General features: G+C 51.9%; 1 protein-coding gene and 1 pseudogene across 4 annotated transcripts; both read left to right on the top strand.

Annotated features, from left to right (window-relative positions):
* The first annotated feature begins 1,351 nt into the window (after positions 1 to 1,351).
* VPS37C (vacuolar protein sorting 37 homolog C (S. cerevisiae)) lies at positions 1,352 to 26,539 on the top strand. Of its 3 annotated transcripts, none has more exons than XM_012662730.1 (5): positions 1,352 to 1,465; positions 19,796 to 19,894; positions 23,407 to 23,578; positions 24,383 to 24,465; positions 25,122 to 26,539. In XM_012662730.1, exons 2-5 carry the CDS (start codon positions 19,802 to 19,804, stop codon positions 25,851 to 25,853), a joined length of 1,080 nt encoding a protein of 359 aa, XP_012518184.1. In that variant the 5' UTR covers positions 1,352 to 1,465; positions 19,796 to 19,801; the 3' UTR covers positions 25,854 to 26,539. The 3 variants fall into 3 exon arrangements, with proteins under 3 accessions (XP_012518184.1, XP_012518185.1, XP_012518186.1); XM_012662731.1 differs by lacking the exon at positions 1,352 to 1,465 and adding an exon at positions 18,879 to 18,989; XM_012662732.1 differs by lacking the exon at positions 1,352 to 1,465 and having other exon boundaries at positions 19,831 to 20,202.
* Positions 26,409 to 27,485, top strand: LOC105825031 (annotated as a pseudogene). Its single transcript, XR_001138239.1, has 2 exons — positions 26,409 to 26,441; positions 26,507 to 27,485. The product of XR_001138239.1 is annotated as an uncharacterized LOC105825031 (transcript).
* Positions 27,486 to 27,735: the final 250 nt, after the last annotated feature.

Genomic DNA, 27,735 nt, shown 5'->3' with positions numbered 1-27,735 from the left:
CAGAAGGGGTATAATGAAGTGTGTCTGACCTCCCATCCTGTCATGGCTGGGAACTCAATTTTTAAGGTTTCTCTGGAGTCCCCTTGGCTAACAAGGGGTCCGTTAGGTCAGTTGGTGGGCTCAGGATTTTATTTTTTGCTCTAAGGCTGAACTTAAAATATATAAGGAAGCAAGTAGCTTTAGGCTAAACTTAACACTTCTCAAGTAAACTGTGCTCTAAGGCATGACCATTGATTGGAGGAGAATGAGCACCTGACTCAAGGGTCATTAATCATAGGCCAGGCAGCCTATGAGATACAAAGGAAGAGGAGCTTTGCTCAGCAGGAGCAATGATGATTATCTTAGCCAGTCAGTTTCATTCCCTCTAGAATTTGGATTAGACCTTTTAAGAGACTCTGCTGAGAGGGTGATGAAACAAAAGAGAAACAACAGAGTCAAGTTGATGAGGATGAGGCTTAGGGTGCCGCCATATCTCGTGCTACCATTGCCCTTGGACTTTCTGGTCATGTGACCCAATAATTCCCATTTTGCAGAAGCTGGTTCGAGTTGGCTTTCTGTCACTGGCAACAATGGTCTTAATTCAGTATCTAACGAGGTTCTGAATTTTGGGCAGTTCAGTTTCCTTGGTCTAAGAAGCCAGTCTCCTGGGGTCCCATTTTTACAAAGTGACAATTGTGACACCATTGAGAAGCAAAACAGGAATTGGGATTCACCTCCAGGCCTGGCTATTCAGTACAAGCTGTGCAGGGAGGACTGCGTAGCATCAGGGCCCTGCTTCACTGGTCATCAGCCTCGTCACTCTGGGCAGGTGAGAATGTAAAGGCCGTCTGTGCTTGATAAAGCACTGCCCACACAGAACGGACTGAAAGTGTAAAATAGGTCCTTGGGAAGTGGGTTACTTTTGGGGACATTTAGATCTGTTGCCACTCCAGTCCTAGGGACAAACTGTGTCATGGAAATGAGCGTGTGGTTGGCCTGAGGGCTCCTCAGTCTGAGCTCAGCCCACCTAGGGACTGCCCTCGGTACTTTTGGGGCACTTTGGGCAGCCTCGCCACGGTGGGGTACCGTCCAACCCTCGCGAGCCCACTAGAGACCGGGCAGGACGATTGCGCAGGCGCAATCGCCCAGCGCGGCCTCGTCTCCGCCCAGTGAGCCGCGTCTCCGGGGGGCGTGGCTAGCAGACAGCGGGGGCGGGGCCGGGCGTCCAGCGCGCGCGGGAGGATCTCATGGGCCCTCCCGCGGGTGTGGTCCCGGGAGGCCGCGAGTGTGCGTGCGTGTGGCACACTGCGGTGGTGGTAACCCAGAGGCGCGCGAGGCGGGGCTCCCAGCGTGGTCACCCGCGCCGGCGCCCGGACGTTGGAGAGGAGTCACATCCGGCGGGAGGGGGCGGGCCACGCGGATCCCGGAAGTGTGGGTGCGGCTGTGGTTTAACCCGCGGTGGCGGCGGCGGCGGCGGCCACGGCAGGTGAGGTGGCCCTGGGGAGGGTCCCGGGTCTACCGCAGGCGGGCGGGGCCGAGAACGAGGGGTAGGGGCGGCGCTGGCTGTGGCTCCCGGCGCGCCCCCGCCCGCCCCCCTCACCCTGGCAGAGGCCGGTGATTGGGCACGAGGGGCGCGTGACTCGGGCGGAGGGCCGGCGCCCCAGCCCCTCGCGGTGGGAGGGAAGGGAGGGTGCTAGGCGCCGCCCCGGTCCCCGCCAACCCGCCGATCTCACCTCCTGCTCCACCCGGCCCCTCACCACCGCGCTCCATACATCACCCCTCTGCAGCCCCTGATCCCGTGTGAGCATCTTGCAGTCACAATTCTAGTGACCTTAAAACAAGTTTGCCCATTGTACAGATGGGGAAACTGAGGCCTAAGTGGGGTCTGAGTTGCCAGAGGGCACACGGAAGATCGATCAGTGGCAGAGTGAGGTAGAGATTGTAGTAGTTGACTCACTGGCTTGCGCCTTTTCCCCAGGGCGGTGAGAGGGTGGGGCTTGCAGGCTTGGCTCCGTTCTTGTCTTTTATTCTGGAACCCAGACTTGGACATTCCAGCTTCACTGACAAAGGGTAGTGGCATATATATACCCAGAACATGCCTGGTTCCCCATTTTATTCTCACAGCTGGTGAGGTGATTTCTCACTTTATGGATGGGAGGAGTTACCTACCTAATGCTATGTTGTGTTACTGACCAAGCTAACTACATCTCAAGGTTTCAGCCCCTGCACTAGGGCAGTGCTTTCTCAGCTACACCTTGTCTGGGCTCACTCAGCCTGGGAATGTCCATCTTCAGCCCTGGAAACTTTTCACAGACTCACTTCCCTTCACTGCGGCAGTATCTCAGCTCTGTTGCCGCCCAGGGCCTTGCCCACCCCCTTCATTGGCTCCGTGCCTCTTACCCAGGAGTCCCATTTCCTGCTGGTGCACCCAGGGTGCTGCCACCTGACTCTCGGTTCTGTGACTGTCAGCCCTAGAGCTGGAGGTTGTGGTGACAGAGGGACTTGGGAAGGAAAGACTCTACTTTGGCTGTTGTGCAAAGCTTCAACCCTGCAGAGACCTGAACTCTGTACTTCTGGGTTGGACTGAGGACTGGGGTGAAATATTGGATTCTGGAGTCTTTGTTCTTGGCCAGTCATAATGCCCAGAAAGCCTTTTTCCTAGATTATCTTGGAAATCTGGCTCTGGGCCTTTGTAATTTCCATTAAGTAGAAAATTTTCATTGTAGACTTCATCTGGGCAGTTTCTGCTGGCTGTTTTGCTGGTCACAATACCTCTGATTTCTTGCTTGGCTGCCATATGCTAGGCACTGTTCTAGGGGTTCTCCAAATATACTGAATTTTGAGAACATGTCCAAGTAGGTGGTGATCCCATTTTATAGATGAAGTAAGGGAGTTGTAGAGACATTAGATAACTCAGCTAATGTCACACAGCCAGTAAGTGGCCAGGATTTTAACAAGTCAGTCTCATTTCAAGGTTAATGTGCTTTTTCCACTGTGATATTGCCTTTCAGATCTCTTAGTTTCCCAAATTTGCTGGACCTTAAGAATCATCTGTGATGCTTGTTAAAAATACTGAGCCCGCCTCTGGAGATTCTGTAATATTGTTTGGAGGGGGACCCAGGAATCTATTTTTAACAAGTGCACTGGGTGTAAGGCAAGTTCAGGAAATGCTGCCTTGAGAACTTTAGATTTCCTGGGCCACTGGTAGCTTGGAAGTGATATTATTACTAAGGATTGTTATTTTCTTATTGCTTTGAAATTTGCTAATCTACCCTTAAAAGGGCATTGGGATAACTAGCCACATGAGTCATTTCTGGACACTGTTGGCCAATAGTAGTAGGGTTTTTCCAGGCTGACATAATCAGGTCACTGAAGACCTTGTTTTAATCCAGTTGAATCTCTGTTGTGTGGAAATTCCGTTAGAAGTTTCCTTGGGGGATGTAGAGTTTCTAGAAGGTTTTGATTTGTTCGCAGATGGTTGCCCCATGTCAGGTCTCTGTAACGGAGGTAGTCTTTGAGCTTTTCCTAGCTTTAAAGACATGTTTAACTAGCAGGTGCCTCCTCGACTTCATTTCTTTATCTGCTTTTACTGGTTTTTGTGAATGCCATTAGCAAATACCAAACAGGTTTGTCTTGATTTAGCTGGGGCTGACAAGTAGGGCTCCTGGAGTTTAGGATGGGCTGGAGAGGAGAGGATAGCTCAGGCCAGGTAGGCCTTGCGTTGAAGGCCTGTAGATACTTTTAGTCCTTTCTCAAGCAGGATTACAGGAAATCAAAGGGACAAAGTCAGCATTATAGTATTTCTTTATCCCCCTGTCCGATAAATGTTGATTTCTAATTTAGTTTCTTTGTAAATAGAGGACATACTTTGTATGATTTGAATTGTTTTAAATTTACTGAGACTGATTTTATGGTCCAGGATGTGATCTTCTAAATGTTGTGTGAGCACTTGAGAAGATTGTGTATTCTGCTATTTTTTGGTCAAATGCTCTATAAATTTCAATGCAGTCAAGTTGGTAGTGTTGTTCAACTCTTCTATTCCTTACTGATTTTCTGTCTACTGTTCTTTTAGTTATTGAGAGAGGGATGTTGAAACTTGTGACTATTGTAGGGGTGAGGGGAAACTTGCCCTTTCCCCAGAAAGTTCTCTGAAAGATCAACTCACAATTAAGGCAGATTAATAAGAGAAAGGTTTATTTACCATGTGCACGGGGAGAATCACAGAATGATTACCCAGTATCCCAATGAAGTTCAGATATTTTTATAAACGCCTTTTAGAGAGGAGGGGGGAAATGAGGAGTGCAGGTAATTCTATTTAGGGGTGATAAAGGGTTGCTAGGGAGGATGTATGGATGGGGGAAAGAGATTGACTTGTAAATTAAGCTGAGAGACAGGTATTACATTTTAAATGATTTGGGCCAGGTCTGGTGGCATTCTGCAATATATTGAGATAACAGGGAGAGGAAGGGAAGTCCATTGCCCCGCTTTGATCTTTTGACTGGGTGAGTCTTTTTATGCAGATAGAGGGAAAGCCCCCTCCAATGCTTTGTTGTTCTCTGAAAATACTCTTTATATCAAGGAGTCATATTTTGGGGTGAAATTTCCTGAGCTCCTTCACTATAATTTCAGATTTGTCCATTTCTCCTCGTGGTTTTTATTTCATGTGTTTTGAAGCCATGTTATTGCATAAATATTGATAAATATTATATTCCCGTGATGAACTGACCTCCTTTATCATGAAATGACGCTTTTAGTCCTTGGAAATATTGTTTGTTCTGAAATCTGCTTTGTCTGATATTAATATAGCTAATCCAGCTTTCTAAAATTAGTGTTAGCAATTGATATCCAGCATATATAAAGGTCTCCTACAACTCAACAACAAAAAACAAACAACCCAATTCAAAAATGGGTGAAGGACTTGAAAAGATATTTCCCCAAAGAAGATGTACAAAGAGCCAGTAAGTACATGAAAAGATGCTCAACATCACTAGTTATTATGGAAATGCCAGTTATTACCACAGTGAGATACCATTTGATACCCATTAGGATGGCTATTATCAAAAAAGCAGAAAATGGTAAGTGTTGGTGAGGATTGTGCATTTTTGGTGGTAATGTAAAATGATGCAGCCAGTGGAAAATAGTATGGCAGTTGCTCAAAAAATTAAAGGTAGAATTGCCATGTGATCTAGCAATTCCACTTCTGGGTATATATCCAAAAGAAGCAAAAGCAGGGACTCGAGCAGACATTTGTGCACCCATGTTCATAGCAGCATTATGTACAATAGCCAAAAAGGGAAAGTCACCCAAGTGTCCATTGACAGATGAATGGACAAACAAAATGTACATATATTAGATAGAATATTACTCAGTCTTAGAAAGGAAAGAAAATTTGATACATGCGATGGTATGGATGAACCTTGAAGACATTATGCTAAATGAAACAAGCCAGTCACAAAAAAGCAAATATTGTATGAGTCCTCTTATATGAGGTTCCTAGGGTAGTCCAGTTCCTTGAGACAAAGTGGAATGGTGGCTGCTGGGGGAAGGGGAGAATGGGGAGTTAGTGTTTAATGGGTATAAAGTTTCAGTTTGGGGTAATGAAAAAGTTCTGGAGAGGGATGGTGGTGTTGGTTGTACCACAAAGTAAATGTACTTAATGGCAAAGAACTGTACATTTAAAAATGGTTAAAATGGTAAATTTTGTTATGTGTATTTTACCACAATTTAAAAAATCAAGATTTAAAAATTATAGTGTATCTTTTTAAATTTTTTTACTTTTTTTTTTTTGAGACAATGTCTTGATCTGTTGCCTGGGCTAGAATGCAGTGACATCATCATAGCTTACTGTAACCTCAAACTCCTGGGCTCAAACGATCCTCCTGCCTCAGCTTCTGGAGTAGCTGGGACTACAGGTACACACCACCATACACCTAGCTAAGTTTTCTATTTTTTTGTAGAGACGGAGGTCTCACTCTTGCTCAGGCTGGTCTTGAACTCCTGGCCTAAAGCGATCCTCCTGCTTTGGCCTCCCAGAGTGCTAGGATTGCAGGCGTGAGCCACTGCGCCCGGCAATAAATCTTTTTACTTTTAAACGATTTGTGTCTTTATATTTAAAGTGAGTTGTTTGTAGGCAGCTTTATAGATGGATGTTGCTTTTTAAAATCCAGTCTTATAATCTCTGCCTTTTAATTGGAGTGTTTAGACTATTAATATTTAATGCAATTATTGATATGGTTGAATTTACATCTACTGTCTTGCTATTTGTTTTCAGTCTGTCAAGTGTTCTTTGTTCCCCTTTCCCCTTTTTTTGATTTCTTTAGGGTTGAGTTTCTATGATTCCATTTTGTTTCCTTTGCTGTTTTATTAGCTATAACACTTTTTTTTAGTGGTTGCTTTAAGATATGTAGTAATCATCCTTAATTTATCGTAGTCTCTCTTCAGGTGACACTATACCATGTTAGTGTAAGAACTCTGCAGTAGTAGACTTCCATTTCCTCCTCCTAGATTCTGTACTGCTGTTTCGCCTCTCTATATAGTATAAATCTCACAATACATTGTTACTATTTTTGCTTTAAATAGTCAATTATCTTGTAAGGAAATTAAAAGGAATAGAAAAGTTCTTTTATATTTGCTCATGTGTTTTATTCCTCTGTGTAGATCCAAATTTCTGTCTCATTGCATGTTCATTCTGACATGAGCACTTCCTTTAACATTTCTTTTAGTGCTGGTCTGTTGGTGGTGAATTCTTCCAGCTCTTGGATGTCTGAAGAAGTCTTTATTTTGGCTTTGTTTTTGAAAAGTATTACTCTGGGTATAGAAAATTATAGGTTGACTGTTTTTCTTTCAGTACTTTAAAGATGTTTCAGTGTCTTCTGCTTGCATTGTTTCATATGAAGAACCTGCTATTATTTTTTGTTCTTCTGTTTGTAATGTGTCTTTTCCCTTTTAGTTGCTTTGCTTTTGTCACTGGGTTTAATCAGTTTAATTATGATGTGCTTTGGTGTAGTTTTCTTCATGTTTCTTGTGGTTGGAGTTAATTGAGTTTTTTGGATCTGTGGATTTATAGCTTTCATCAAATTTGGAAATTTTTCAGCCAGTAATTCTTCAAATATTTTCTCTGTTCCTTTTTCTTTCTCCTTTCCTTTTGTGACTGCATGTCTTTAAGAGTGCTTGAAATTGTTCCACAGTTCTCTGGTAATTCGTTTTTCCCACCAGTTTTTTTTTTTCTCTCTCTCTCACTGGTTTATTTGGGATAGCTTTTATTGCTGTGTCTTCAAGTTCACTGATCTTTTCTTCTGCAGCGTCTAATCTGCTGGTATTCCCATTCAGTGTACTTTTCATCTCAGACATTGTAGTGTTCTTCTCTAGAAGTTTGTTTTGGGTCTTTTTTATATCTTCCCTGTCTCTACTTAGCATGCTCAATCTTTCTTTTATCTTTTTGAACATATGGAATATGGTTATAGGAATTGTTTTAATGTCCTTGCCTGCTAATTTTATTATCTATATAATTTCTGGGTCTGTTTCTGTTGACTGTTTTCCTTATCATGGGTCGTATTTTCTTGCTCTTTTATATGTCTGATTAGCTGTCAGATGTGAATTAGACCTTGATATTGTTTTGGGACACTTAAATTACTTGGAAACAGTTTGATCCTTTAAGCTTTGATCTCTTAAGCTTTATTACCTGGAAGCAGAATGGCTTTTAGGGAACAGGCCTAATTTTTCTTCACTGCTGAGGCAATATCCTCTCTGGTACTCTACTGATGTCCTGTGAGTTATGAGGTTTTCCCACTGTGGCAGGTGGGGACAGAAACTTTTTCTGCCTCCATTTGAGGTCCCAGGGTTGTTCCCCTCTAGTCCTGATTGGTGCTGATCAGTACTAGCTGAGAACTCGAGGGCCCTCTGCAGGTTTCTGGGGTTCTCTTTGTAGCTCCCTCCTCTCTGGTACTCTGCCCTGTGAATTCTGAACCTTGGCTTCCCTGGACTCTGAGTTCCTCTCCTCAGCTCCCTGTGCCATGGCCTGGAGACACTCTAGGCAGTAAGTTGGGTCAACTGTAGAGCTCAGCCTTGTTTGTTTCCCTTGTCAGGGATCACTCTTCTGTGCTGTCTGTGCCCAGCGTTTGAAAACTGTTGTTTCACTTATTTTGCCTGGCTTTGTCTGGCTTTATAGTTGTTTGAGGCGGGAGAGTAAATCTGGTGCCTGTTCCCCCATGTTGGCCAAAAGTGGAAGTCCCTGTTCGGTAAGCACCCATTGGGTGCCTCGTGTGTGCTCAGCATTGACCTTGGTGCTGGGATGCAGAAATGAGTGAGACATGGGCTGTGCTCTTGGGGAGCCACATTCTTGCTACAGAAACATGCTGATTCCCAAACAATAAATGCTGTGTGCTATTTACAGCGTACCGTGGGAAGGCAGGGTGAATTCTTTGAGAGGAAGGAGCAAGGAAAGCTCCACAGAGTTGCTGACATTTGAGGGATGAGCAGGCACTTTCTAGGTGGGGGAAGTGTGGGAAAGCATATTCCAGGCAGGGGGAACAGCAAGAGCAAAGGCAAGGAGGTGTGTGCCGTGAGCTCCTTGAAGGGCAGGATTCCCGTCTTACTAATTTGTCGATCAGTATTTGGCAAGTGACTGGAGTATGTTTTTTGTTCTGGGAATACAAGGTAGAACAGGAGTTGGGTTGGGATGAGCAGCCCTTGGAGGAAGGGAGTTTGGGGGTCAGCTGATATAGCACCTTGTATACCAAGCCAAGGAGCACAAGACTGTGAATGTAAAACCTAAGCAGTGGGGAGCCATGGAAGGTTTTAAAGCAGGGCCCTGAAAGGTCAGAGTGACTGGGTTCTCTAGAGGTTACTGGGGTATGTGGAGGAGAGCTGGAGAGGGCCCATCCTGTTAGAACCCAGTGGGCAGCTTCTGGCGAGGCTGGCTCAGGGCATACATTCTGCACAAGGATGAAAATGAGTTCGGTGCTCAGTGCAGCTGCTGATGCAGCATTGCCACCTTTTACCTGTTTGATAATGGCCTTCATGGATTCCTACCTGAGACCAGAGTAGATATGAGGAGGCTCTGGCTCGGGTTCTCTCTTTCTGTGGCTGTACTATTACTCTCAACACACCTGTCTGCCTGTTTATGATTCTGCTGGACCCACAAGTTCATTGGGTCAGGCTTACCACTGGCAGGGGTAGGGTCTGCAGCTACCCCACCTTACCGATGGCCAAACATCAGTGAGGACAGAGTCTCATCACCTTGGGCTTTGAACAAACACACCTTGGGTGACCTGTACACACTCCCAGATGTTTGTCCTGAGTGTACCTTTGCCTTGACCTTCGTCTTGATCCGTCCTTAATTGAATCTGCTTGCTCAGCTTGCTCTGTGCAGATTAGAAGTATGGGATGGGGAAAGACTGACAGCTGCAGATTGAAATCCTTTCTGAGCCGTCTGAAGGGTCAGGACAAAGGAGAAACAAACGGGAGTTTGGTGTGAAGTTGTTGAGGATGTTTTTCTTCTCAAGTCAGAGCCATGAGCCAAAGAAGGAAGAGGCTGCCACGTGGCTGGGCTTTACTGTCAGGAAGTTTCAAGAACAGGCTGCTTATTAAATCCTTTGTTTCTTGGCCATCATATTGATTGATGCTGAATGCTATTGATCTGATTACATCCGGCCATTGGTGTTATGTTGCTCTGTTGCCTGCTGCCATCTCTGGAGAAATCTTAGGTTCTGTCTCCTCAGAGTCCTCAGGGGAAGTGCCGAGTTGAAGAGGTAAGAATGGGCTGATGCACGAGCTCAGCCATGGTGATAAAAACCACCTCCATTTATTGATCGCTGCACGAGAGAGGGACGTTAGACTTTCTAGGCACTAACTCAATTCATCCTTACGAAAGCCTTGTCTTCCAGAAGAAACTGAGTCATGCAGAAGTTAAATTCCACACCCAAGCTCCCCAGCCAGCACGTGACCGAGAGCGCAGGGCTTCTGCCTTGCAGACTCTGAGCCTTTCATCCTGCGGTCTGCCCTGCAGAGTGGAGGCGAAGGAGGCCAGGCGCTGCTCCTGGTGCTATTGGCGGCTCCGCCGAGGAGTTTGCACTTAGCCTGAGGCCTGGTAAGGGAGCGTAGTTCCTGCTCTGGTACTGGTCGAGGACAGTGTTAGGCTGGTATTCCCGTAATGTAAGTGCTACTCTTTAGGACTCTAGCTGGAAGGTATCAGTAATAGCGACTGTTGATTTAGTCCCCAGAGCCGCGCTGTGTTCCGTGGATATGGACTTGACTGAGAGGCGGCCTCGCGTAGTGGGGAAGTGCGGGGACCCCAAAGCCAGGTGCCCCGGTTGAAATTCAGGCTCTGCCATTTCCTCCTTGTGAGACTGTGGGCAGGCACGAAGCTTCCTTTTGGCCCAGTTTTCTCCTCTGTGAGATGAGGGAAACCCAGGGATGTACGGTGGCGGAGGCCCCTTGCGGGGATCACTTGAGTTGCCATGCGCAGAGCACCTAGGACGGTGCTCTGCTCGGTGCGCGTGAGCCGTGGTGAGTGTCCTCCTTCTGTCCCACTGACGGGTCCGTGAGGCTCGGGAGGGCAGCTGGGCAGAGGTGGTAAAGCCTCCCTCGCTCCATCCTGCCGGGCAGACATCACAGCTGAAAGGGAGTCGGGGAGGGGCATTGGGCAGGGGGTGGCGTGGGGGTGGCAAGAGCTGACACCACAGAGGTGAGGGGTTAGGGCAGTGGTGTTCAGAGGGTGCTCTGTGAAGGTGCCTCAGGCCGCCTTGAGGTCAGGAGGTCATTGAGAGTAGGGCTCTCCCCTACGCCTTTGCCCAGAGCCTGTCCTTTGTGATCTGTTTTGTGTAGTGGGGTTTGGGGTAATGTTTTGCTTGAAAAAAAAATTTCTTCTCCTTTAAAAAATGTCGAAAGTGACAGGAGTAGGCCATGCCGAGAGAGTGGGCTAAGAGGATGGAGGCGTCAAGTCGACTGGTCAGGCTGCTTAACTGCGCCCTCCCCGTGGAAGGACAGGTGGGAGATACAGGGAGGAGCAGGGACAGGGAAGGCAGAGGGAGCCGGAAGCCGTGTGATGGGAAAAATTAATCCGGAGGTGCTGGTGGGATGGGTGTGAGCAGAGACAGTGGAGGTAGGAAGACTGGTTTGGAACTTGCCACAGGGTGGGGATGGGTGCACTTAGGAAACTTTGCCATCCTCAGGTGCACCTGGAAAATAAAACCTGGTGATTGGACATCCCGGGTGAGGGAGGCCCATGTGTCCCAGCCGACCTGGAAGATTGGTAGTGAGAGTCAGGAGCTGAGGTCACCGATGGAAGTGGAGATTGGGAGGAAGTCTGGTTTGGGGAGAGAAAAAGCTGGTGAGTGGAGACACGGGCATTTAGAGTCGGGATGCTGGAAAGCAGGGAAAAGGGGGAGGTTCGTCAGGTTTGGGAGGAGTCACCTTAGGGGCTGGGTCAGCCGAGGAAAGTGAGGAGCCCTGCAGCTTGCCCTGTGCTGACACAGCACCTAGCCAGCCGGCTGGTTTAGCCCATGGGGTGGAGAAGCCAATTTCCTGAAGTCTTCTGCCACTCCCGAGTGCCCCCCGCATTCAGCACAGTGCGTGGGCTCATCGTTCCTGGTCTTCTCGCTTGGGCGCCCTGCCTCTGAGTTTTCCTAAACTCAGATGGAGTTTTTCAGTGGAACAAAAGGTTGTCACGTAAATATTTATGTAAAGGTGACAATTTCCTTTATAAAGTCTTATCATCAGAGAGTGTACATTCCCGCATAGATATATGTATGTGCTTATAGTGGAGGACTTTTGTTCACATTGGTTTGGAGCCTGTTTCAGAAAGCCACATTCTTTGCTTCCCTCTAGAATCAGCTCTTTCAGAGTCCTCTGGCCCCGGACCTGGGTGCCTGGCAGAGTTGGCAGGCAGCCTTTTATAACAACGCATCGTGAGTGTGTGAATTAACAGTACCTGGTGCCTGCTGAGGGCCAGGCCTGCTGCTTAGTGGTTTTTCTAGCACCTCGAAATATTGTCTTGTTTAATTCTCATTAAATCCTTGCATGATGTTGGTAGTATTAGCCCCATTTTATAAATGAGAAACAGAATGAGAAAGGCTGAATAATTTGCCCAAGGTTATATAGCTAGTGGGGATTTAGATGTAGGAATCTTTGGCTCTGAAGCCCCTTCAGGAAGTCTTAACTATTGAGCCCTGGTGGGTGGGGAGGGATCTCCAACCCCCAGCCCAGCAATTCCTACGAAAGAGTGAAAACCATAAACGTCCCCCTTTCTGTGGCTTATGCGCCAACTTTCCCCATTATGGGGAAGGTCAGTTCATGGTGCTTCGACTCAGGGGAGAAGAGTGCGATGATTGGATTTGTTTTTATTACGTCCTGTGGGAAGTTAGGAAACTAAACAGTCTGGCACTTGGGCGCATGGCTGGAATCATTCTGGGAAAAGAAAACTAGATCAGGTCAAAGAATATTTCCTCATTAAGCAGCAGGATTAGGAAGGTTTCTAAGGCAACAGCAGGTGTTTTCGACATGAGGGGTGGGATGGGGCCAGTTCCCTAAAAACATGCGGATTGAACTTTGCAGGTTGCTATGGTAACAACTTCTTCTGATGCCGTCGCTGGCTGTGGGGAATTTATAAGAAACCAAGGGACTTCACAGCTCTCCTTGCAGTGTGATTTCAGGCTTTAAGTCCCTGGCAAGTGAGGGTTGGCTGGCACCTGTGCTGGGAGCCGACAGAGGCTGGAACGCACCCTGCCTGATCACAGGGCCTTTGTTACGATTCAGTAATAGCAGTCATTTTGTTGACTCATTATCGTACCCCAGGGGTTTCAGCAGTCACCCCTAATCATCAGATTACCCCTGAGAGGCAGAATAATTCATATCTGATCAGTGCTCAGGAGTTTGCAAGGCGCTTTCAGTGCCGTTTGATTTTCTGAGCCACACAGCAACCCTAAGGTGGGATTATCATCATGGTGCCCCATTTTCCAAGTAAGGAAACAGGTTAAAGGACTCGATCAAGGTCACACAGTTAAAGAGCCGTGGAGCCGAAGCACAAACCCAGGGCTTCTGCCCCCAGATTCTGTGCTTCTCTGCTCTGCATCCTGTGGGGAGAGCTGGCATCAACCGCCTAGAAAATGCTGCATTTTGCATTCCAACTTTATTTCCTTTTTAAAGGTTATTCTTACAAGGGATTTCTGATCAGTCGAAACTATTTGTTTTTGAGTTGAACAATGAGGGCAAAGATCCTCATTGAGCAAGAACCATCAGTAAGTTGCTTTTTTTCCCTGATAAGGACATATTTGGAGGGCTGCCATGAGTTTGAACCCTCCCAGGCATCCTCCTCCACCCCTGTCCTCTGAGATTCTGCAGCCTCCCCTGCTTGGGGACATGGCACTGCCTTTGGCCTAAATCCACTTTGGCCTTGCGCTATCTTCCACTAGATTGCGTTCCCTGTGCTCAAGGCCTGTGGGATCGATTTAGTCAAAATACAAAGTAATGGAAAGAAGTTGAGACCAGAGATAAAAGCAACAGGTGCCAGCTGGCCAAGGCTTCGCTGTCCCCGAGAGGAAGGGCCTGGCTGTACCCAGAAATGCTTCTTCCTTGGTTCCGATTGCAAAGCTCCAGCATTTTCAGCCTATGCGCCCACCCCCACTCAGTGCTTCGTGACAGAAGGCGGGGCTCAGAACGCCTCTGTGGTGTCTTTGTCACCTCTCTCCTCTGTTCCCCCACCCCCTTTTCTGTGATTGTCACCCCTCACATGTCTCCCACAGAGGGTTCGGTGTTGATTTTGGGTTGAAACCAGCTGCAACCCACAGGTTTTGATGGCCCACTCAGAGTTTTTTACAACTTTGAGTTGGCTGTTGGAATTTAAAATGTGGGGATTCGCCTAGATGTGGATTTCTAGCTTCCCCTGGACAGGTGGCGGGCCTGCCGTCCCCACCGCAGGAGGGGCCTGGTGTGCCAGGGCCGCTTCCCAGCTGGACACGCTCCCCTCCTGGCGCTTGGCCTCTGAGTCGCAGGCCTGGCCCTTGTGGGCGGCTGGGGTTGTGCCCTCTGGTGGAGGTGAAAACTGCAGAGGAGACACAACTTTTTAAGAAAAAAGGAAAAAACAAAAGCAAGCCTTTTGCCTTCTCAGGGGCTCTAGCGAGGCAACAGGGACACGTCTTCTCTTCCTGGTGCGAGGAACACAGGCTAGCTCGTGCATCGCTTTCCCACCCTGTTCCCAGCCTGATCACCTTCGAGTTGATGATGTCACCCCGATGTTGTCCCGCTGTACCTGTGAGCCTGTGCCGCTGCCAGCCCTCCCGCTCTCCCGGCCCTCGGATCTGCGGTGGCTCCCAGCTGCTCCCAGCCGGGCTTGAGCAGCCCCCTCCGGCCAGGCCTTCCGCCCCGAGGGCTGCCCACCCCCCACTCCTCACTCCGCTGGTCCCCCTCCCTCTGTTAGGCCCTCTCCCCTGTATTCACAATGATTTGTTATGAGGTTTTTTTTTTTTTGGCTTTTTAAAACCAAACCGAGATACTTAAGAGTTAGGATCCGTGTTTACGTGTCACGCCTGTGTCTGGTTCACAGTGAGAAGCCTCTGTCCGAGTTTATCCTTGCTCCCTCGTGCGGGGCCTTGTTCTTGGCGCACACTGACTGCTCAGTACGTGTTCATTCGGTGGAGGAGTGAAGAAATGGAGGGAGGCACGGATAAGTGGAAGAAGGCCCTGTCCTCACCTGCCCGTCTCGCAGGGCTCGTCTGCTGGCTGACTGCCGCGTCTGTCCCTCCCTCCCTTCCTGCATCACCCTTTGGGCAACGTTGTTCTGAGCTGTCTGCGAGCCTGTCTGGCTGGGCACTGGGAAGACAAAGGCGAACAAGACCTTCTCCTTGTCTTCCAGGGGCTTATTTCTTCACTGCTTCAACTCCTCTCTCCTCCCCTTCCCCAACAGCAAACGCCAGATGTCACCAGAGGAGTCCCTGCATCCTCCTGGGTAGGTTGGCAGTGGGAGGCATCAGGCCAGGGCCGAGGGGCCTGGTAATTGGCCTTGCCAGACCCTCCAGAAACAAAAGCCCATGGACTCTGGGTCCCCAAACGATGTCTCAGGAGCCCTAGTTCTCTACTTCGAGATATCGCGGGTGGCTGTGGCCACTCCGAGAAGCACTGGTTTGGACTTTCCCCACGCTGGTGACGGGGAGTCAGACGCTGCCGGCAGCAGTTGCCCAGGCTTTAGGGGCCCCTTCTTAGCCTGCAGCTTCGTGGGCCCTTCCTGCAAAATAGTTTCCTGTTCTCCCTCCTTTTCCAAATTAGGGACCCAGAGAAGTGCTTGCTGCTTCCGACCTCCCTGGGGGGCTCAGAGGAGCAGGTGATGTGATGGCTCTGTGACTTGGGAGAGAAGGGCGCTGGTAACTTCCAGGGGTGGGTGATGCTGCAGTAAACCTCCCAGGATGGTACTTGCCTGCCCGGCCTGCATGCTGTGTGAGGGCGGAGGAGCCGCCCCATCCTGGAGGCGGGGGCAGGGAGGGGCCGGGGTAGGCAGCCTGCTTGGGTAGGCTGCTAATCTCCAGATCTTGGGGCTTATATATAGCGAAACTCCTTATCTTCCTTGCACCCTGTGGTGGGCAGAGCAGGTGGGGCGAAGGCCTTGGTGGAATGAAAACACCAGGGAGGGAAGGGACAGGGGCCTCTGGTGTGGACCCCCCAAAACATATAGGCCCTGGGGCAGTACCCTTCCTATTTCTTTCTGAGCTTCATTTCATCTCTGAAATAGGGGGTAATTAAGCCTTGTGCTCGCTTTACTTACTAGAGTGATTACATAAATTAATGGGAGAGTTTACAGAGGGCTTTGATCTCAGAAGAAAGGAGCCATGTGAGTTCGGGTTTGTTTACCCGTTTTATAGATGAGGAAAATTGAGTCCCTAAAAAGAGAACGTTTGACCTCTGGCTATTTGGCAAAGTTGGGAGTAGGGTACTGAGCACACCTCATGGTGGAAGAAATGGGGACGTGTGTGTCCTGCATGTGCCGGCAGTGCCTTCTGAAGCACAGGAGAGGCAGTGGGCAGAAGAGGCCGAAGCTGAGTAGAACCACCTGGGCCCTTCCAGGTAGGGTGGGGACCCCTGGCCTGTCAGCCTCATGTTGTAGCAGGCATCGTCTTCATGTGACTCTCCCCCATGGAGGTGGGCTCTCTTCTTGTGAGCTGTAGCCCCGATGTTCTGCCTGTTGGTCTTGGTAACGTGTTGACTGACTCTGATGCTGCCTCACTTGGCCATCCACATTGTCAGGGGGCTGCAAATCTAGAGCTTAAATCCTGGCGTGAAAGACCCCTGTCCTGTGCACCCCGGCATTGCCGCCTCACCGTGTCCACACCGCCCAGCCGTAGTCACTGAAGGGAAGTACATCGGTGCCCTGGGCAGAGACTCACTCAGTAGAAACAGCACAGCCTGCGTTCTCATCCTGCCTCTGCGGTGACTGGTTGACAGACCTCTTCTCCTGGGGCCTTTGCTTTTCCTCCGTCAGATGGGGCCACATCCACCTGAGTTCCCTTCGAGTGTGAGAGAAAGGGAGGAGGAAGAAAATAGGTGCCAAACTAGTTTCATCTGTGTAGTTTAGTTATAATGAAACCTTCATTAAAAAGTACGTTAAGAACCCTGGATATTCTGAAGTTCTAGGTCTGGAGGAGGACTTTGGACTGTGGCTTTAAGCAGGGATTCCCGGTGATGCTGATGCACGTGTTGAGAAACCCCCGGACTGGTTAAGGCCTGCCCTAGAGCCGTGTTACCTCGGGCAAGTTACTTACCTGTCTTTGGGAGGTCGGGTGATATTGATGCCGCTGTATAAGGTGGTCTTGAGGGTCGTCGTGACGGCAGTTACTTATGGGGTGCTTACTATGTTCTAGGCACTGCTCTGTTTTACAGATGGGGAAGCCGAGGCACAAAAGATTAGATAACACAGCTGGTAAGTGGCAGAGCTGGGATTCATACCCAGGCAGGCTGGCTGCAGAGTATACTCCATACCTGTAGGCTGGTAGCTCTCAAAGTGTGTTCCAGGGACCCCCTGGGGGTCTCCAAAGATCCTTTCAGGCCATCCATGAGGTGAGAGTGATTTTCATAATAATTCTAAGAAATTATTTTCCTTTTCACTCTCTTTCTCGCATGAGTGTACTGTGGAGTTTTCAGAGGCTACGCAACCTGTGATCACGTCATCGTTACGGTGGCTAATGGGATGTGTGCTTGAGTATTCTTCTTGTGTTTTAAAAATTCCTCGCTTTTAATTTCTAATGTGGTAAGTGCTGATACCTGTAATCTACATGAACAAAACCTCTTTGGGGTCCTCAGTGCTGTTGGGAGTGAAAAGGGGTCCTGAGACTAAAAAGTTTGCGACCTGTTGTTTGAGGCTGCGTTGCCTTAAATGTGTTCTTGTTGCGCGTGTAGCCACACCTCCCACGGTGTGGGGCTGCGGGGAGAGTCGGTGCCCATCCCAGGGAAGCTCCACTCTGCTCAGGGCCCTCCCTGCGCGGGAAAGTGAGCACTGAACCTGCGGGGCGCTCTGGCCGACAGCACGGGCAACCGCGCTGTTTGCGTGTGGTCAGCCAGCTGCCCGTGCCGGGGCTTCCACCCTCCGCCTTGCCGTGTCTGCTGCGCTCAGCCCTGACTGCAGGAGGGAGCAGGACTCTGCTCCCTGGCAGGCCTCTCCCTGGGTGGAGCTGCTGTGGCTCAGCAAGTTCTTGGCTGGGCCACACCGGAGGACTTCGTGATAATAAGTCATTTCTGTGCTGTTGGAATCTTGTACCAGTGTGTGTTTCAGGCCAGGCCTCACCCTAGGCCAGCACATTGCCTGCATTTTCTCACTGAACCTCACACCAACCCTGTGAGGGAGGTGCTGTTGTTAGACCCATTTTACAGATGAAACACCTGAGGCTCAGGGAGGTTCCAGTTGTGTGAGGGCCCACAGCTGGCAAGTGGCAGGGCCTGGACTCAGACTCGCTCTGTCTGTCTGGAGCCTGGGCCCCTGATATGTTCTGGTATCTTCAGAATGGTGCTCCTGCTGTGGCAGACTCACTTGTGTCTGTGGCTTGATGGCGGTGTGTCTCCTGGAGGTCTCTTCCAACCCAGGGCATTTGCAGTCTGCTGTTCCCCGGCTCCAGCTTTAGACCCAGGGTGTTTGGAGCAGCAGGCTGAGGTGTGGACAGAGTGCAGGTGTGAATTTTGGCTCTGCCATTTGCTGGCTGCGACCTGCCTGACCTTTCTGGTTTCCCATCTGCGTGTGGCACAGTTGTTGCTCCCTGGCCTCATGAGGAAAGACAGTGCAGGGAAAACTCACGTCGCAGGTGCTTAGAAACCAGTGGCTTCCATCGTGACACGACTGGCACAGAGCTATCGTCTTTCTCAAAACCTCGCCCCGGACCAGCCGTGTCAGTGTCTCCAGGACAGACTCTGGATTCTGGGCCCTGCCCCGACCTACTGATGCGCAGCTCTGCGGCTGGGGCCGGGCACCTGCCCTGTCAGCCAGCTCTCCCTAGGACCCAGGTGCACACTGAAGTGTGACAATCCCTGCTCAGGGGTTGGGAGCTGCATTCATCCCTCAGGAGATAGCAGCTAGTGCTTGTGTCCCTATCCGGATAGCTCTTTATCAGTAGGGTGGCCATGATTTGTTGTTTCAACCAGGGCGCTTCTGAGCATGAAAGGGGACCCCCGAGGAGTGCACAGGACTTCCTGGCACGCAGGAGCACTTCGGCACTGTTTTTCAGTTTCTCCTTTTATCTTTTGGACGGCCCTAGGAGATGCCATTCCCTTCCTCCTGGAGAAGGTTCCTTCCTTCCACGCATCTGTAACCCTGGTCCTGGATTCCAAAATGGCTGCGTGGCTCAGTCATCAGTGTTGGCTTACCCTAGCTGAGCACTGGTGCCGGAGGGTGTGGAGGACCCTCGATTTCTGTTGGAATCTTTTGAAAACTAACATAACCTTCGCAATGAGAAAAACCAACGTTAAAGCTATGAAACACACATCTAGAAAAGATAAGACCCAGATGAAAATGGAGGATTCTGTCGGCAGAAAGGAAGCAGGTGTGGCGTGTGTTTGTGCCTCCTCTCCTCAGTCCCTGGGGTTCCCTCCTGGGCCTGGCTGTGACCCGTCAGTCACACAGATGATCAATGGCCCTCTGGGCAGAGGGACAGGGAGAGGACCCTGACATCAGCTCTCGGACAAAGCAGATGTCGTATTCGGGTCAGTCAATTTCTTTTCCTCCTGATTGCCTGAGAGGCCAATTGGGTGATTTTCCCCCCTGCTCTGATAAGGACATCTCTGCGGCAGTCTGTTTTTGTGATGTGGAGAAGGCTGCAACTGCAGGGAATTCTTGAGGGAAACCTGAGGTTAGCATGCGCTAAATATAACCAGTGACACGGTCGAGCCTGTGATGAGAAGCCAGCAAAGCCCCTGCGCATGGAGGTCGGGGTATTGCTGGTTCAGACGGAAATAGACACCTGCCAGAGGGCATGCTGGCATCGGTGCTTGCAGGCAACCTTGGGCCAAATTTAGTCTCTGTCCCTGCTGCCTGGCTCTCTCCTGCCTTTTCCTGTCTGTTCCTTGGGGTGCTCCATCCTGCACCCGAGGGATTGTGGTCCTGCCTGCTGGCACCCTCTTGTTCCTGGTGTGGGTGGGACGAGCAATTCCTTGGTCTCCCTGGCGAGAGGGGCGGGCAGAGCCTCAGGAATGTGCTCACTGGGACCCTTGCCCCTCCTCGGTCCTCCCTGTGAAATGGTGTCATCGCAGGAAACCCCGGTTTATTTTCGATGAGTAAGATGTATGGGCTCGGGGGTCCCTTGGCCCTGAACTGCCCCTTCCTCACTTGGGTGGTGCTCTGTGTTCACAGGGAAAGATGGAGACGCTGAAGGACAAGACCCTGCAGGAGCTGGAGGAGATGCAGAATGACTCGGCGGCGATTGACCGGCTGGCCCTGGAGTCCTGTGAGGTAGAGGGAGGCCATTATGGGGCCCAACAAGGCCAGCAGATGGGACTTTTTAAGAGGCCATCTGAAAGAATGCTGCTTGTTAGGAGCTCTGGCCAAATTCATCTCCCTATTCTGTGGACATCACCCTGGTTTGGACCCAGCCAGAGGAGCCCCTGAGGTTTCAGGCCAGTTCCTGGGTCCTCTGGGAGTTCTCAGCAGTGCTAGGGAGCCCAGGCCCCCGCGTGGACTCGGACTCCGGGGACCCAGGTGCCCCAGGAGTTCTACACTGTCGTTCCAGCCGGAATCTGAGGCAGCTCCTCAAAGCACTGGTATGGCTTTTTAACCACCTTTCGCAAGGGCCGTGTGCAACCCTGTATCTCCAGGTGATTCTGAGATGCCAGAAGCCATTCTTAGCCGAGATATAGCTCATCTCCTCTTTGATCTTGTTTCTTATCATAACTGGCACCTAATTGTCTGAACTCAATCATGGAGTCCTCGTGGGAATAACGGTCACCCTTGTGTCTGTACAGAGCTTCACACTTCATACAGGGCTTTCCCTGCCCTCCCCATCTCCTGTGACCCTGTGACTCCCCTGTGAGGTCAGCGACCAGATGTGGCCACATAGCTGGAAATGCCCGCAGTCACCCTTTGAGTGGCTGCAGCCCACCCATTGTTCTGGAAGCTCCCGCCTCCCGCCCTTGAGGTGAGGGAGACACATGAACACAAATAATGCCAAGCTCATTTGATTAGCATTTGGAGTATATTTTCATTTTCACTGATGAACAGGTGTGGTATGTCACTTCTGTGAATTCACAATGTGTTTAAAAAAAAAAAAAAGCTCCCCAGCCAGCTTCCCTGTGCTGTGCCCCTTCTCAGAGCACTTCCGGGCCCTAAGATGTAAGCACCGACGTGTCCCCTGCTCCCGTCCCTGCTTGTGCTCTGCCCGCCACCCGCCCCCACTACCCAAGTGCGGAATCTTCGCTGGGGTTGGAGGTACCTGGCTCCTGATGGGCAGGATGTGAGGAGAGGTTTGGGGACTCTGTGTGGAGTGTCCTGCTGCCCAAGCCTTTATTACTGTCCCCAGCAGAGCTCACCCAGCGAGGGCGTGAAGCAAAGCCTGCCTCGCCTGGCTCCAAGGCCACTCAAATGGTTACTTAGGCTTGAGCTCTGCTGTGGCGTTGCCAGTACCTGGCAGGTGCTGGGTAGAGCGCAGGTCTTCAGTCCATCATCTTCCGTTCATCCCATATTAAGCACCAAATGTTTCTTGGTTCTGCTGTGAGCACAGTGTCATGGGAAGCCGAAGGCCTGCTTCCAAAGCACACAGAGCTGGGGAGGCTGATAGCGTCTGTGATGGCGCATAGCTTCACGGGAAATGTAAGCAGCAGCAACCTCTTGGGCACAAGGCAACTTGGCCTGCAGCCACACCTGCCCAATCGATTTGCAAATTGATTTGAATTCTCTGAGGCAAAAAATACTCAAATGGATCAGGCAGGAGTGAAGCCTGGCGAGCTACTTAGACTTTCCAGACACCCTGGACTAGCTTTTCCACCATGTGGAAAAGCGATGATCGGATCACTGTGGGGCTGTGAGAAGAGATAGGAGGGCGTTTAGTTTGGGGCGTGGACACTGCGTGGCGGGAAGAGAGCTGGCAGAGGCTGTTTCTCTGTGTGGAAGCGTGCACGGCGGGGTGGAGGCAGGGCGGGCGCCATTATTGACATCTTTTCAATGACTGTGGGAGGACCCCATAGTGAACTCCTAACGGAGAAAGATTTTTTTATTGATACTTAATATTTTACATATTTATGGGGTACACGTGATGTTTTGTTACGTGTACCGAGTGTGTAATGATCAAGTCAGGGTATTTGGGGCGTCCCTCACCTGGAGTTTTTATCTTTTCTGTGTGTTGGGAACATTTCGAGTCCGCTCTCAGCTCCTTTGAAATAAACAATGCGTGTTGCTAACTGCCTCACCCTAGTCCGCTGTCAAACAAGAGAACTTACTCCTTCGATCTGACTCTGGGTTTGTGCCCATTAACACACCTTGTGAGAAGGTTCGGGCAGGCGGCGAAGAGACAGCAGAAATGGGCAGGGCAGGATTTAGGGGAAGAGGATACAGCGTAGATTATCGGTGGACACATATGAGGGCTCTGCAGGGGGCGCCTGAGCAGGAAGGCTTCAGGCCTTCCACGCCGTGTCAGCCACGCAAGTAAAGAAAACCTTCCGTGGGTAATAGAAATTAGATTGAAACTCACCAGCGTCTGTGTCCCTAAGTCAGCGTGCTTGTCCGGTGGCTGAAGACGGTGTTGGTGGCAGGAAAGCAGACAGCCCAGTTGTCGGGGCAGCTCGTCAGGACCCAGCAGGTTGGGCCCTAGGCTGGGCAGACCCTGGGTCCTTCAGTCCTGGAGCCTGGCAGTCCCGTCTGTGGGGGGCGAGCGGGGTGCTGCGGCACCCTCTTTCCGGTCTGGAGCACGAGGCGCAGGCTGTGGGCCCGACCTGGAGCACAGGACCTGAGGCTGTGTGGCTGGGATGGGGAGGGCAGGCTGCCCTGGAAGCCCCTTCTTCCAGGGTGCTCACGGGCTTCCTGTGCCTGGAGGGGCATAAAAGCCAGTCTGGCTTGGCCTGTCACACGCTGCCCGTGGTGGGGAAGCTTCACGGTGCAGGGCCAGCGGCTTGGAGTCGGTCTTGCCGAGCTGTGCCCCGCACCCTGTAGCGGGTGCTGAGTCCTCTTCTGGTGCCACATGGTACTGTCAGTGTACTGTCACCACCATCTCAGTGTCATGGTCTTGACTCTTCAGCCCTCCTCTCAGTAAAGAGGAGTTCCTGGCAAATGCACAGGGTCATGGGACAGCTGGACAGGGTTCCGTGGCTTCTGCCTCACGGGCTGGCAGCAGCAGAGAGCCTGGGGCAAAGTGCTGCCCGTGGGGAGTGTTTTCAGCAGGTGCATACAGGGACACATTCGAGGTGGCCCCTCTGTTGGCTCATCGTATAGCTTCTCGGACACGTGTGGCCTAGGAGGCAGGGACAGGTCTCTCCTGAGTCGGTGTCACGGTCTGGTCCAGGGCCCTGGCTCTCTCACCCCTCGAAATAATTTTATTTGGGGGCCTCATCGCACATCCAGCCTGTGGGTCTGGCCTGGGCCACCTGGTCCACCGAAAAGTAGGTCTCTTGACCCTGAAGCTTGGGGATAAAGCCTCTAACTTTCTTGTATAAACTGGTTCGCCCCCTCCCTGGAGCTCTGCACACCCCATGTGGGCCTTAATCACGTGGCCTTGCCTGAGCTATAACCTTCAGTGCCGGTTTGCCACGTGCAGCCACCTCCTGGCTGATGCTCAGGGGGTAAGTGGGGCAGGGGGGCCTGGGGCAGAGTACTGTGCTCAGGGTTTGGACCCAGGTCTGTCTGACTGTAGTTGGAGGACGAGTGTCACCCTGGCTTCCCCAAGGTGAGCGATGAGTCTCTGAAGCCCTTGGCCCAGCCTGCTGGGAGATGAATGGTGGTGGAGGTTGTCCTAATGGTCTGTTGTCCTGCCCTTTTAGGTCCAGGACCTGCAGCTGGCACGGGAGATGGCACTGGCCACCAACCGGAGCCTGGCTGAGCGGAACTTGCAGTTCCAGAGTCCCCTGGAGGTCTCCCGCTCAGTGCTCTCTGACAAATACCAGGAGCTCTGGAAGCTTGTGGAGCGGTGCCAGGAGCAGAAGGCGAAGCTAGGTAGGGTGGCCGGCCCTAGGAGTGTGCTCTTGGGAGGCTCTCTGTTAACTCGGGGTTGGACTGGGCGGGGCAGCTGGAACGGCGAGAAGGGCAGATCTCCTCTCCTTCCCGGCAGGGGAAAGGGCCCACAGCTCCTGAGGCTTGCCGTGTTCTGAGCCCTGTGCTAAGTGCTTTACATACATTTTTTTGCAGCAGCTATAACAGGGTAGCTACTGTTATTATTCCCATTTTATACATGAGAAAAATGAGGTCTAGAGAGATTCAAGAACTTGGCTCAGGTTAACCAGCTGGAAATAGGTGGAGTTGGGATTTGAACTCAGAGAGCCTGCATCCTTTGCTGCTGCTGTTAACTCAGCCAGCTCAGCTTTGTGCTTTACAGAGCCGGTCCGGCTGTCTGTGTCCCAGGACCTGCCACCTGGGGAGGTGGGAGGGGCTTTTCCTCGTGACAGTGAGGGAGCCTGATACTCACACAGCTTAGGTAACTTTCCCCAGGCTCGAGGTCGGGTCAGTTGGACTGTGAAGCCTGGGTCCTTTCCTGTCCCAGGCTGGTGTCGGGGAGGCTGCTTGGCCAGGGTCTGGGGTGGGTTCAGTCAGGCTCTTCTCTGCTTAGAAAGGTGACCCAAGGGAACTGGACTGAAAGCACCCGATGGGCCCGCCCGAAGGGACTCTGCAGTAGACCCCAGGGTGGTGGCGGGACCTTGACGTACACAGAGGGCATGCTCAGCGCCTTTCCTGAAATTTTGGCTTTCAACACTGAATTAGGAAGCACTTTTGAAGTGTCAACCATTCTGCCCTCCCTTCCAGAGAAATTTTCTTCAGCTCTGCAGCCAGGGACCCTGTTAGACCTTCTGCAGATTGAAGGCATGAAGATCGAAGAAGAGTCTGAGGTGAGATGCCAGGTTGACCCGCACTCCTCCTTGGACAGGTGTTGGCCCCTGGAGCAGGAGCCCTTGCCAGGGTCAGCAGATGTCTGCAAAGCATGGGACAAGGGAGCTTTTGTAAATGGCAAAAGTGAAGGACACCTTTAGTCCCAGGGGAGGCCCTTTTGGATGCAAATAGCAGGAACCTAGTCCCGCTAGCTGACGCGGAAATGGGTGATGGCGGGCAAGGCCCCAGGCAGCTTGCAGAGCAGGAGCCCCGAGGGACTGGAGCCAGGCGCCACCCCACCCTCCCCCTGCTTCCTGCTTCCCTCTGGGGTCTGTTCAGTCTCCCAGGTGTGCGCAGCCCCTGGACTAGTGTTCATCCATGTGTGATGACCGTACACGTGCAGTGGCCACTGTGGGCCTGGCACGATGCCAGGGCGGAGGGAAGTGACCATGACAGACATAGCTCTCGCCCTCCAGGAGCTGACATTCCAGCTGGGAGACAGTGCATGTGTAACATGGCAGCAGTGGGAAGGGCGTGAAGAAAAATTCCCAGATGGGGCCAGGGAAGGGCAGGGGGTGCCCGAGGTGGGAGGGCTGCGGTGGAACCCTGACTGGGGAAAGCAGGAGGCCGCAATCTCGGCAGGCCCCTGTCGTCACCGGACTTTATGTCTTTCCAGGCCATGGCTGAGAAGTTCCTGGAAGGTGAGGTGCCCTTGGAAACGTTTCTGGAGAACTTTTCCTCCATGAGGATGCTGTCCCACCTGCGCCGGGTTCGTGTCGAAAAGCTCCAGGAAGTGGTGAGGAAGCCCAGGGCTTCCCAGGAGCTGGCCGGCAATGCCCCTCCACCCCGCCCGCCACCCCCGCCTCGCCCAGCACCCCAGGCAACGCCCCCTGTGGCTGAAGAGCAGCCGCCACCGCCACCGCCACCACCATCAGCCGTGCCTCCCTACCCTTTGCCCTACAGCCCGTCCCCCAGCATGCCCGTGGGCCCCACCGCCCAAGGAGCCCTGCCCCCAGCCCCTTTCCCCGTGGTGTCCCAGCCCTCATTCTACGGTGGACCCCTGGGCCCCACTTACCCGGCAGCCCAGTCAGGACCCAGGGCTGCTGCGGGCTACTCCTGGTCCCCACAGAGGAGCACGCCATCCCGGGCGGGCTATCCCGGGACCCCACCTGGTGCCCCCGGCCCTGGGTACCCCTTGTCGGGAGGCAAGGCCCCCAGTCCTGGTTACCCTCAGCAGTCCCCGTACCTCCCGGCAGGAGGAAAACCTCCCTACCCAATGCAGCCCCAGCTCCCCAGCTTCCCCGGACAGCCCCAGCCCTCAGTGCCCACTCAGCCCCCGTATCCTCCCGGGCCTGCCCCTCCCTATGGGTTTCCACCACCTCCAGGGCCCGCCTGGCCTGGGTATTAGACACGCTCCTGGCCCTCGGCCCCTCCCTCCTCCCACCTGTACTGCAGCCTTTGGCCCACCCGTCACCGAGACTCAAGGGGAAACTAGAAGTGGCGCTGGCACTCCCTGTGGACTTGTGTCGACACACAGGCCTTGGAGGGACCCAGCTGGGAGCATGTAGACCCCCAAAAGGCACTGGGCAGTATGACCAGGTGGACTGAGGCAGATGGTCACAGCACTTGCTGGTCTTCCGGCCAGAGGTCCTCCTGGGCACGCCTCCTTTCCGCGATTGGCTGTAGCATTTCTGGTGCTAGCCAGGCTGGCAGTCCAGTGCCTCTCGCGGCGTCTGTGTGAGTGAGCGTATGCACGTGTCTGTGAGCATCTGCCTGTGGCTGCACTCAAGGCCGTCTGAACCCCGTGCAGAGTTACCTTGGTGATGAGACGGCCCCAGGTTTCTGGCCCTGCTCACCTCCTCCCTCTCCCCTGGGATTTGGCATATTTGACGTGGGGCCCATGCCAAGGGATGCAGCTCTGTGTGTCTGCCTAGCCCTTCAAGGCTGGTCTGCCCCATGCACCATGGCAAGGATCGGATTGGAGGGAGAGAACAGGGTTAGGAAGAACAATGATTTTTGAGCCCTATAAAGCCATAATTTCACTCCAATAGCTGATGTTAGACAAGCTCGTCCTGGGTGCTGTTTGAACGGCAGCAGCGCAGTGCAGGGAGGAGGCTGTGGGTTGTGAAGGCTGACCCCAGACCTTGCTTGTGCTGGTTGGGGAACCCCAGGGGCTCCCTTAGGTTCTCTGGCTGGAGGGAAGGAAGTAGCCCTGGCCCAGGAGATTGCGGTCACATTGGAGTCTTTGAGGAGTAGGGGACTGGGTCACCTCCCCAGCCGCCCTTCTCCCTCCGGCCCTACACTTCAGGTTGACTTTTCCTGAGGTCCACCCGTCTGTCCAGTTCTTTAGTGCCTTGAATCTCGTTCACAGCAGCCCCCTCCTTCTAGCCCCTCCTCTGGCCTCTTTGATGTAGTTCTCCCCTGCCCCCAATACCTCTCCTGGGACAGACATCAAAAGAGGCCCTAACAGTTACTTCCCAAATGGCGCTCTCTGGAACACCGTCACTACGTTGGGGGCGGTTTCTTTGCACCTCTCTCATCTTCAGAATGTAAAGGGTGGGGGTTGTGACTCCGTGTCACGTGCAGCCCCAGCGCATTGTGGGGATTTAGGCATGTTCACTAGTGAGAATGGTAGCAGTAGACCACAAGGGGTGTGATAAGTGAAGCATTAACTTGGTTGTTCTGGATATGAACCAGGTCTCGGGGCAGAGCCTGGAGCTGCTATTGGTGGGGAAGTCGTATGTGCCTTGAAATGTCCACTACCTGAAGACCCAGCGTCTGGTGGGCCGGGGGTGCCGGGGCCCGAGGAGGAACTTGCCCTCCTGGTGCCTGCCCCCTCCCCGGCCTGCGTGCCATCAGTGGGGGGTGTGTGATGCTAGGTTAGCGTGGCCGGTTCCTTACCAATTGTGCTTGCTTCTCCTAAGTTATTTATAAAGAGAAATCACTAATGGACTCTGCTGGTTCCAGTGCTTCTGAACTGGATGAACGATCGCCCATATGTTTGTATGATTAATTGCCATAATAAACGTTGATGAGTTACGTGTGGCGCTGTGGCTCTGCCAGGTTTGAAAAGTGAAGATGTGGCTGCGTGCGGGGGCCTTGGTTTCTTCCGAGGCCGTCCGAACCGTGCTTCTGAGATCTGTGTCCACAAAGCACCATCTGTCTGGATGTCATCCTCCCCTGCTCCTTTGCCCCAGGCCCTGGGTCTTACTCTGTTTCCCTTTCTTCTCCTGCTCTTTGGTTTTCTTTTCTTTTTTCTTTTTTTTTTGGATAGAGTCCAGTGGCGTCAT

The sequence above is a fragment of the Propithecus coquereli genome, unplaced genomic scaffold (assembly GCF_000956105.1).
Source record: "Propithecus coquereli isolate 6110/MARCELLA unplaced genomic scaffold, Pcoq_1.0 Scaffold775, whole genome shotgun sequence".
Lineage (NCBI taxonomy): Eukaryota > Metazoa > Chordata > Mammalia > Primates > Indriidae > Propithecus > Propithecus coquereli.
Note: the sequence above shows the minus strand (reverse complement) of the source record. Positions and strands in the feature narration are given on the sequence as shown.

Bases quoted from the DNA above. Each gene is read 5' to 3' on its own strand.
- VPS37C (XM_012662730.1), top strand. From the start codon at position 19,802: ATGGAGACGCTGAAGGACAAGACCCTGCAGGAGCTGGAGGAGATGCAG. The intron at 23,579-24,382 runs GTAGGGTGGCCG...CCTCCCTTCCAG, and splicing joins GGAGCAGAAGGCGAAGCTAG to AGAAATTTTCTTCAGCTCTG. The intron at 24,466-25,121 runs GTGAGATGCCAG...ATGTCTTTCCAG, and splicing joins AGATCGAAGAAGAGTCTGAG to GCCATGGCTGAGAAGTTCCT.